Below are 11323 nucleotides of genomic sequence, written 5' to 3' on the forward strand. Positions count from 1 at the left end.
ATGGTTTCTAATTAACATGAGCCTTTTCAAGAGTTCATTTGTAGAATGACTTGCCTTCTTAATGTGTTTGAGACCATCAGTTGTTGTTCAGAGGTAGGGTTAGCACACAATGGATAGGCCTATTTGACTACAGTTGTAATCCAGATTATGACTAAACCATAGCATATCATAGTTTTGATGTCTTTAGTATTAATCTACAATGTTGAAAAATAATTTAAATAAATAAAAACCATTGAATGAGAATGTGTGTCCAATCTTTTGACTGCTAGTGTACCTCCAAACCACCTTCTCTGCACTGGAGCCAAAAAAAATGATTTGATTAAAATATAAAATCTGTCTTCACACCTACAAATCTCCAAATGGTCAGAATGATCATATCTCAAAGAGCTCATAGTTCCCTATCTCCCAGTTTGTATATTACTCAAATAATGCAGGTCTGTTTTAGGTAGTCCTACATAAAGTATCTAAGAGAAGTATGGGAGGCAGGCCCCATCATCTTCTATTTTGGGCCTAAGGGCAGGCACCCTCCATAATTCAAACTTTCCTTGTAATAAAGTTTACAGCTAGGGCTTAAACTTGCCTTGGACCTGCCACTTGTTATGCTGCTATAGACTTAAACTGCCTGGGGACATGGTACACTGAGCTCCAGACTACTCCTCTCTCCCTCACTCTATATGCATTCACGTCTCATAATGCATGTCACTACCGTCCAGAGATTAAGGGCAGCCGCATGGCCACCCTAAAATCCTAAACAGTGATTGTTGTTTGCCTCATCAGAGGAAGTACTTTAGTTAGACTAACTATTTGGACTGTGTTGCAACGGGCAATTAGTAGCTTTCTTTGCATTTCAATGTCACATATGTTCCTTTTGCTAGTACTTTAAATGCGGACTTTGAACAAGAATCTTTTGTTTACTTCGTAAAAATTCAATCAAAGTGATTTGAATTCTGCCTTTCTGTTGTGACTTTTTAAAGTACAAAAGGGAAATACACATGAATACAAAATCTGTTTGATACTTTTACGTTAGCAGTTAAAGTATGAAAAGTGTATTATTCATCATGTGAGGAAAGATAGTTAATGCCCAAGTTTGGCCACCTCAGTTCGAAAGAGGTCTGGCTCCGCCCCTGCGCTAGATTTTTGTGCTCTCTGGTGTCACAGGCTCCCGTGGATCATATCCATGACATTCTGCTGCTGTGAACCTGTTCGGCCCCCACTGCTAAAAATATCAGTTTCTCTTTGTACAATTTGGAAATATGTGAAAACTCACAAAATTATTTCTGAAACAGAATAATAAAATGTAAACTGAATATTTCCTGTTAAAGTTTAAAATAGATCATTTATTTAGCATTTTTTATGTTTCAACTTGATCAAAAGATTATCGAGTCATGCCGCTAAATTCAACAATAGGTTTGTATATTCGCCTTAACCAGATACATTCATAAACAAACAAAAAAAAGCACTAAAAACAACAAACAAAATTCATTCAGCCTTTCAAATTCAAGGTTTTTTTAGGGTGGGGGTAACAGGAACTTCATGTGGTTTGAGGCTATAATATTTAATTGTTTTTCTAGAAATTGCAGGATGCTCAGCAAGTCGAGCTAGCATAGATACAGCTCCATTGAGACCAAAGATTTAGCTCTCCACAATGTTCTGCACAACATTTGGCAAAAACAGAGCTACAGGGGGAAGCTGACATCAGCAACATACACCATCAGAGACTAGTCACGACAACAAGCCGGCTGTCCCCTTTCTCCCCTCAAGTCCCCCCAGCCAGATAATCAGGAAGGGATGTTATGATGGACACCTGTCGAAGTTCATCTCAGTCAGGAGAGTTTATACACTGTGGGCTGTGTGTGTGTGTGTGTGTGTGTGTGTGTGTGTGTGTGTGTGTGTGTGTGTGTGTGTGTGTGTGTGTGTGTGTGTGCGCGCGTGTGTGTGTGTGTGCGTGTGTGTGTGTGTGTATGTGTGTGTGAGGAAATAGGAAATATAGCTATGTTTAAGACAGAGGCCCTCGGGGACTGAAGAGTAAATTGAGTGCCAAACATGGAACAGCTGCTAAATGGAGCTCCACAGAGGAGCAGGGAGAACACAGGCCTAATGGAGCTACAGATTGCTCTGTGGCAAAGCTGTCCGTCACTTTCAGGGGTAGTTCTCTCTTGGCTCTGACTTATGCCACTGATGCTGTGTGCTATGGAAATATTCATCAGAATTCAAGTGGAACGAGTGTGCCTTTCAGGGGCCCTTTGGATAATTACTCTGCAGGATTTATTGAGCTTTTGGAAGCAAAAAACACACAAACACAATATTAAAATGTTAACAGAACAAAGTCATTTTTGCTGCAAAAATCAGCTCTAATTCCCATAAATCCACTTAAATCTGTGGTTTATCTGCTCTTTGTGTGCACGTTATTCAATCGTATTAACTCATTACAAACATTGGCACAAAGTGAACAACGGTAAAGCTCCAACAGGAACTGTAGCGTTTTCCGGAGTCTTAGACAGATTTGGACACGAGAGGAGCCAACTGTCGTCGGATTTTCTTCTGAGAACAGAGACAGTCTCTCTTTACGTATGCTTTGGCACAGTGGCTTCCAGAGGACTTAATATAATACATCCACAGCACTCACAGATGTGACAGGGGAATACATTGATCCTGGATTAGAGAGATGAGATTCACAGAGGTGACCAAAGCAGAGAGGAGTGAAGAAAAAGGAGGAGGGTGACTGGAGTGATGTGTGTGTGGGAGAGAGAGAGACATGGAGGATGGAGGGGGGGGTCAAAGTCTGGGGAGACAGTAAGAATAGAGATTAATCTTAATAAAGGGGAAAGGAGGAGGACAAGGAGAAAGTAAGGCCAAGATGTGGCAGCAGGAACGTCTGCTTCTGTTTTATTTCTGTGGAGCAAGAAAATAAAAGTGCTGACAGAGAGGACGGGAGCAGGAAAGGCCTCCATCTCTCCTCTTTTACCTTCAGAGTGTGCAGAAATAGTATAAGTCTAAAGGTGTAGCTAATGAATGACTGAGGACTGGACAAATGAATTTTCTGATGAATATCTACTGGATCAGGCACTTAGACATCCTCAGAAACTTCAATTTTGAGCGTTAAAGAAAACAATAAGGGAGTCTTAGTGATGCTGCACACTGGCCTGAACATGAAGAAGTGTTGCCTTATTATTCAGCATGCTGATTTAATTGATTAGCAGAGGTTAAAAACAAGTGTGCTGAACCAAGTACAAAAATAAAAACAGAGCTATCCAATATATTATAATTTAGACAATACATTTTGTTTTGAAACATTTAAATGTATGTTTGATTTGACCATTTCGGAGCAGCAGAGTAAGCTGTTAATACAACATTAAAAAATTATTATTATTATCAAGGCATTTAACATCCAGCAGACATGATATAACCACAGACAGGTAAAATAAAGCCTACTTTTTGTGCCAGCCGGGCTCTCGTCAGCGGCGAGGAGTGTTTTCATGAGGAACACCATTTTTCCAAGGACAGGACAGGTGAGTTTGTTATTTTGAACTGTTACACCGATGGAGCGGTGGCACTGTTTCGTAATCAGTTCAGTGCATCACGTCAGCACTTATGTTCACAATCATTATAATAATACTTTGCATACTGTAGAATTCACACTGATGATTGAAGGATAAAAACAGTGAGGTAGATGCACAGAGAGAGAGAAGAGTTCATAATGCTGGTAGGCTAAGAGGCTACGGTCAGGTCATGTAAGCAGCTTGACATATCAATAACTGTATTATAGATGATGGGATAGTTTTGAAAGAGGAAAATGTCTATGGTCCATCAAAAGACAGAAATACTTCCAAATGTAATAAACATATAGAAGGTGAGCCCTCCTGTTATGAGTAAATCTGAAAGTGAGGATGAGGTGGGGGGGAACAGCTTAGGGGGAAAAGTGAACCTGTCTTTATGAGCGTCATCAGACTGATGTGAATGGGAAATTTGTCATACATGCTGAAAGTCCCAAACAGTTATTTAGATTAAATAATTTTTACTTTAAAAAAATGGAAGACAATATCATGACACATTGGTGCATAAAAACACACCATAAAACAAGAAAAAAGTGTTGCTTTGTGATGCTCAATATTTCCCAAAGAAAGACCCCAAAACCCTCCAGGCAAAGTTGTATTTATCTATAGCTTTTTTAAATCCCTTCTTAAAACATAACTTTTATCTCAGAGCCTTCCCTGATTTCATCTGAATTTTATTTGACTTTATTTTATTTTAACCGTCTTAAGAAATATATTTTAAATTCATTGTATTCCTTCAGAGTTCTTTTAGGGGAATTTTATGTCTTTTAAAATGTGTTTTATTTCTTTATCTTGACTTGTGTGTTTTTATTAACTGCCTGTTTTATTTTGCTGCACAAAGTGCTCTCAAATAGAATTATTATTATTATTATTATTATTATTACAAATAAGTTTGTCATTAGCTATGAAAATGAACATATTAGCTTAATGTTTTATAGAATTTAATTGCTCATTTTGGGCCAGGAAAACCTCTGGATACAATATGATCATCTGTTTGGTGTCACGTCTCTCGACACCTGGTGATTATAGGTTGAATGTGCACTCTGTTTTTGGTCCCCACCAACTCCTAAAGGGGATTTTTAGTGTCCTCTTTAGTGGATAAATGTCGCTCTATACTTACAAACTACTCAGTTACCCCGTCCGTCGGCAGCTTGATGCTGGACAGGTAGTTTATTCATTTAACAGGACAGCAACAAAAACATATACGAGTACTGAAAACAAGTCACAACCAAAACAATTGAGTATAACATACGATGAGGAACTGCAAAGTGATTATTCTCTGAGCAGATATCAGTGACATCATTCACATCCATATATTTATTTGATCCATGGTGAAATAACACATCATAGCTTATAAGTCATGCCAAACTATGGACTTCAAATCCATGTCATCACACATCACATGTACCTGCCAGTGAAAGAAAAGAGAAGAACAAATATATTGACATTGCTACTGTTGTTTAAAGACGTATAGATCAAGTGTTGCATCTCCTGAGTGAATGTTCCTCGGTCACACTGTAAAAAAAAAGTGGCAGCTCCAACTGCCGGTCATCTTTGCAGACGAGACGGCAGAGGATGAGTCTTTCTCAGAGGCCGAGTGAAGGAAGCATTTCATAGAGAGGTTTTAAAAACTCTCTAAAGACTCCGTACCCTTTTGAACGCTGCCTCACAGCTTTAATATGACTGCAGACGGTTCTTGTTTATTTTTGGCAGCCTGGGTATTGCCCGTCGATCCCTGGTGTGGACTCGGCAGATGACTGGGATGCCACAGATGCCATCGCCAGGTCTACTATTTATATTCAAGAATGTAATGTATCATTTGAGCGCACATACTGGCAGCAAGTCAGTGTGTCTATGAGTGTGATATGTTACAGGTCAAGAATAGTGCGGGTGTATTGGTTCATGAGAGTTTGGCAGGATGTACCGGTGAGCTTTGGCTGTTTGGGTGAGACTGGCTGGTCTCCTGAAATCTCTCAGAGGGCACAGGGGTGAGCTAAAGAGATGGGGTGTCACCTCGGTGGGGTGTGGCAGATGGGAGATTCCTTGTTCACATTCCAAACTGAATTTTGGACGTCTGGATGCTTGGGCAGAAGACCGTGTGCAGCATAAGAATGTTCTGGGCCTGAGATCTGTGACTCATATCCATCTATTCCCCGTTCTGTTTTACATTTATTTATGCAAAAACAAAAAGTCGAAGCAGATAACTTGAACCTGTACAGCCAGTTATGTAAAGCATGCTCCCACATGGCACTACGCTCGAGAACTTACAGGCCTATGTGAGGTGACGAACCGTAGCCTCTGGGAATAGATCAGGTCTGCCACGTACAGTCCAAAGTTGACAAAGGAGAAAACGGCCACCACAACCTTGCTATCCCATGAACACTTCCCCCGCGGGCATGATGATGGCCTCCATGGAGAGCCGTATTTTGTATCAAAGCAGAACACGGGCCACACCACTGAAGCACTCAGGTAGAGCAGAACCTCCAGCAGCGTGCACACCACCACAAAGCGATCGAAGGACAGGCAGCGCACAGCTTTGGTCCGCCCGCACACGGTCATGATGACCACCACTGCAGTCAGAACAAAGCAGAAAGCATAGACTGCAACGCAGTAGATAGTGGCGGCGTAGCGCGTGTACTCGCTCCCGTTGGCCAGAGCTCCAAAGATGATGCACGCGACAAAGCCCTGGACCACTTTGAGGAGGCCGGACACGGTGGCCATGTAGCCCACCACAGCCTGGCCCGGCCTGGCTCTGCATAAGGCAACCTCAGCCCCATAGGCCAGAGTACCAAGGATGGAGCAGACGCTCACTGCGATGCGGAAGTTCCAGACTTCACAGCCAGCGTACGGGCACTCAGACTCAACAAAGAAGAGCGGGTAGACCACCGAGGCTGTCACATACCTGAGGCGGAAACAGAAAGTCATGATCACAGACTGATATAATCTTATACTGAAGTTATATAGAGTTTTAAGCATGACAAATAATCTAAACTCTAAGTCAACAAACTAGTTTTGTCAGAGCTTTTGAACTTATTATTGTTGGACGACAGGTGAACCTTGAATCGTCTCATTTAGAAGATATCTAAGACCACTTTTCCAATACGTGACCCCTTGTTCACTTGATCCAGGTCCAAAGCTAGTCAGTGGATCTGAAGTTGAGCGTGTTTTGTTCTTTAACTGGCACTGACTTTTTGTGCCACTAGGGGGCAACACTGTATATTACACAGAACACCCAAGTATGGTCTGCATATGAAGTTAATATGTTAGCCAACAACGACTTATGAATACCTCCAGCAGAAATTAGTTGACATTAAAAACCATTTAAAATTATGTCTGTGCCTGTCGGATGAATGTTGACTTGGTCCTTTCTCTGCTTAGCACCATTTACATATCGATCTTAAGCTGCCAAATGTTAGCTTATTTTCCAATTTAGCCGCTAACTTTGATTGGAAGTTGCATAGGTTGTTGGGAAGGAAGTGTATTGCCAGTTAATCAGAGCAATCAAAGCAACGTGAGCACTGAGACTGAACTTTAGGCTGCTTCAGAGGTAAGATATTGTAAACTGTACCCCTCAGAGTGTTTGAGTGTCATTACAGAACCAACAAAAATACAATGCTAGCTTGGAGAAGACAAAGTGAAAGTGCTCCTGTCTGTTGTCAGTAGGATCTAAAATTCTTTAATGTAACAAATGTGACTTTTAGTTGGGACCAACTCTTTGTTGGACACCTCCACACATCCACTAATAGAAAATGTATGTATTTATTTGGAATATTGAGCCTAGCTACCAGGAAAGCAATAAGTAGAAAATGGCTTAAACCTGCCCCCACATCTATCGATGACTGGTATGATATTATTTATGACATTTTTAAAATGGAAGAGATTACCTTTTCTTGAAGCTTCAGAAAGCCAAATTTGAGGAAGTATGGAGTAAGTGGATGTCATACATTTCTACAAAAATACCTTCTTTTGTTTAAGGTATTCAAAGTATTTGTATTCATCATTCTCTTGTGAAACAGACACACATCCTGTCATTGGTCTTTTTTTTTTTAGTTCAAGGTGGATCACTATAGATGACAAGTAACAAATGTAATGTGTAAAATTGTGAATTCATGTGATTCCAAAAAAAACAAACAAACAAACAAAAAGTTTTAACTGAGAAGTTAAACCTGATCATGTGACTTACATGAGCGTGGCAAAGGCAGCTCCTGTGACCGTCAGGTTGTCCCAGGATACAGGCAGGCAGCTGTAGAGACGAGTAGCGTCCAGGAAGAACACCAAAACCGTCATGGCAAAGCAGAAGCACCAAGCCGCCATACAGAACACACCCTGTGAGCCGCTGAAGCCTGCACTGTGGGTCACCATCGCAATCACACTACAGCCAGCTGCGAGCTGACAGAGGCGAGCTGCACCCAGAGGGGAGCAGAGGGCCTTCTTGTTGAGGAGCGGACCGCTATCCATGAGTGTTGGGGAAGTAGAGAAATTAAGGTTCTTTGTTGAGAAATTCAGAGAGATTTTAGACGTCCAGGAGTTCAACGTCTACACCAATTCAAAATTTTAGTTTGAGCTTTAGTCCCACAAAAAGAAGGAACTCTGGTGAGTCCATGTGCAAAAGATTCAGAGATCAAACAGACTTAGATTCAGTCTCAAGTCTTAGTGCTGTGTGCTGTTACAGCTCCGCTCTCACTGAAGAAGTCAGACTGCATCCTGATCATCCACTTCCACTTTTGATCTCCGATGAAGTCACAACAGTGATATTTTCCTGGAAAGCACTGCTGCCTTCAAGGTCAGAGATTCCTCAATGATGAACCAAAGTTAAAAACTTGCAGGGTGTCTGACTCTCAGGTGTTTTCCACTGTCATTGCTCCCTTGTGCACAGTGGGTATAACTCTCTCAACACCCCTGTGGACTCATACTCCCCTATTTCTGTTGTGTTTACAGACGTGGTGGGGGCTTTCTGATGATCTATTTCTGTAAAAACACTGAGTCACAAATCGCACGACTCCACAAAGCAGGAACGCTTGGTCATTAATCTGGTCGTGTTAGGAGGGAGTTAATATCGCTCTATCAGAAAGTCCAGGAAGTTTATCCAGAAGACAAGATGAGTTATGAGAAGCAGCGTTACTCAAAGCTGAAACAGGTCCAACCTGTTAGCTGTCATGGTCCATTTCAGTCGTAGAAACTCCTTGAGAATCGTCTTCAATGGATCACACCCCTATGACCATCCTGTTTCAGACGCCGTACACGCTCATGGTCCAAGTCCATGTGGCCACGAGTTAAAGACAACCATCAGCTCTCCAGTTTCACCGCTCATCTTCCCAGGTCCTCTCTGTCACACACTCTTCCTCTCACACTTTCTCCTTAGCCTCTGTGCAGAGAGGAGGGGGCTGCTGGTCAGTCGGACCAGAATGGAAGTTATTTAGGGTTGGGCCGTCGCCGGCACATGAGGGTACATGTGGTTGGGTGTGGAGTCGGGCATGCAGACACATAAGAGACCCTTGGGAATAAGGTGAGATATCTGAGCCCATGATGTGTGGTTTTCAGATCTGAACTGTTTCATGATGTACTTATCAAACAAAAGAGCCGATAGTGTCGAAATGACACGAGAGGAAGAATTCAAGGTTTGAACATCACACTTTTTACACTCTTTTTATCACGACTCTGTCAGCTTTTTTCAAACTGTAGCTCCAAAGTGTCTGATACTGCAAAACTAAATACTTTGTACAATAGTTTTGAAATACTAATATGAATACAAAGTGTGAACCATACAAACAAAGCCTTTAATTTATAAGTATTCATGAAGCCTGGAGTCTGTCCCAGTTGTCATTGGATGGGAGGCAGGGTACATCCTTGACAGGTCACCAGCCAATCACAGGGCTGACATAGAAACAGACAACTGGACTGTGGGAGGAAGCACACGCATGCACGAGGAGAACATGCAAACTCCACACAAGAAGGCTTCAAGTGAACATCTCCCAACCAATCAGGTTAATTTGCGACAGGTTGGTAACATGACTGAGGATTGAAGGGGCTTCACAGAGAGGCTGATCTCAGATGTAAAGATGGGAAAAGGTTCAGCACTCTGTGAGAGACTGCTCAGGATAACATCATTTAAGAGTTCAGAGGATCTGGAGACATCTCCGTACAAAAAATGATACTGGATGGCCTTGATCTCAGGGCCTCCAGGTGGCACTGCATTAAAAACAGACATGACTCTGTAGTGGAAATCACTGCATGGGCTCAAACTTCTCCAAAAACTACAGTCAACAAAACAAGTCAGGTAATAACTATACAGTGGTAAGAAGAAACCATATATAGACAAGGTCGAGGAACGCTGGTGACCCTCTGGGCTTTAGTCCTTTTTAGAAAACTGTGGATGTGTGTGGTTGCTGACCCCTCTGCTCTTAAAGTAGAGGTGGTACAACCCAAAGGTCAGCATGCCCCTGTATACCCTGTATACCTGTATGCCCCTGTCAAAACCTTTTCCAAATATGTTGCTGGCATCAGTCATCTTAACACAAAGAGTTTAAATGATTTGCAAACAATCAAATTCTGCTTTTATTAATATTTCACACAGTGTCGAAACATTTTCAGAATTGGTGTTGTTATATTGAGTCTCCAATAAACGGAAATAAAGGAAACTTCAAAGCTAATTCCCTGCGGGTGTGTCACCACAACTGACACCTGTCACATACCACACAGTCACTCCATCAGTTGTTAATATTAAAGTATTGATAAGAGCAGAGACCTGAGACAATAAACACACCTTACAACAAGAACAAGTCAATATTAATAAATGCTCAACTACGTTTTTATTTGGTCAGAAGGTAATCAATCTTTGTACCAGGGAACTTTTTTAACTTTTAAATTCAAATTCCACTTGCTTTAGAATATTGCTAAACTATTTCTCGGTTCTTCCACTTCACCGTTACTCTTCTTAATAACAGATCAGACTGTCACAGTTGGTTTCATCTCTTCTTTTATGTAGGGTATGAGTTTTAAGCACCGACAGATTTGACCATTCAGCATCTCATTTTTAATCTTCATGTCTCTGCTGATAGTTATTGAACACCACGAAGGCCTTTAAGAAACACCTAAACAAAAAAATGTGCACCTTATGTGTACCTGCTACACCTGTTATCACTAGCATGGCTTACATATACAACCTTTGTCATAATTCATTCAGTTCACCTGTGTATAGTGTTACACATAATTCTCCAGCAATTCCCCCCACATTGGTCACCAGCAGCCTCAGTCGGTCCTCTACGTACACTCTGGTTTTCCTCAGTCAGTCCTCTGGTCCTCAGGTCTCTGTCTCCACCTGCAGGAGTGCAGGTGTTTCTCTCTCCAACTCTTTACATCAATTCATGTTCAGAAGCATGTTCCAGCTGCAGATCAATCATGCTCAGAAGTTAAATACAGTCAGCTGACATGGTCCAAGGTCTGCACGGCATGAATGGATCAATAACCTCATAGTGAGATTATCATAGAGATGTGTTTATTCATTCCACAGCTCAAGTTTGGGCCTTAATAGCTTTATGACTGCAAGATCAATTTAATATATGAGATGTAAATACCTAAGCTTAGTCATCCCCTTTGATTCTGGATGCTTTAATTATCTATGGGAATGCTGACATTAACAATTCAAATATAATACATTTCTGTGATGCTTGCTGGAGTTCTATAAGTGCCAAAAATCACACGCTATACTTGATACCAGAGAACTTTATTATTTATCAGCTGTGAGGTATTTTCTGCACACAGTTTTTTGT

General features: G+C 41.4%; 1 protein-coding gene across 1 annotated transcript; it reads right to left on the reverse strand.

Annotated features, from left to right (window-relative positions):
• Positions 1-4748: 4748 nt before the first annotated feature.
• On the reverse strand, positions 4749-8206 carry LOC117816417 (myeloid-associated differentiation marker-like protein 2). Its single transcript, XM_034688669.1, has 2 exons — positions 7738-8206; positions 4749-6456 (listed from the first exon to the last, which is right to left on the reverse strand). The coding sequence occupies exons 1-2, from the start codon at positions 8010-8012 to the stop codon at positions 5805-5807; spliced, it is 927 nt and encodes a 308-aa protein (XP_034544560.1). The 5' UTR covers positions 8013-8206; the 3' UTR covers positions 4749-5804.
• Between the last annotated feature and the right edge of the window lie 3117 nt (positions 8207-11323).

The sequence above is a fragment of the Notolabrus celidotus genome, chromosome 7 (assembly GCF_009762535.1).
Source record: "Notolabrus celidotus isolate fNotCel1 chromosome 7, fNotCel1.pri, whole genome shotgun sequence".
In the NCBI taxonomy this organism is placed as follows: Eukaryota; Metazoa; Chordata; class Actinopteri; order Labriformes; family Labridae; genus Notolabrus; species Notolabrus celidotus.

Bases quoted from the DNA above. Each gene is read 5' to 3' on its own strand.
- LOC117816417 (XM_034688669.1), bottom strand. From the start codon at position 8,012: ATGGATAGCGGTCCGCTCCTCAACAAGAAGGCCCTCTGCTCCCCTCTG. The intron at 6,457-7,737 runs GTAAGTCACATG...TTTCCGCCTCAG, and splicing joins GCTGCCTTTGCCACGCTCAT to GTATGTGACAGCCTCGGTGG.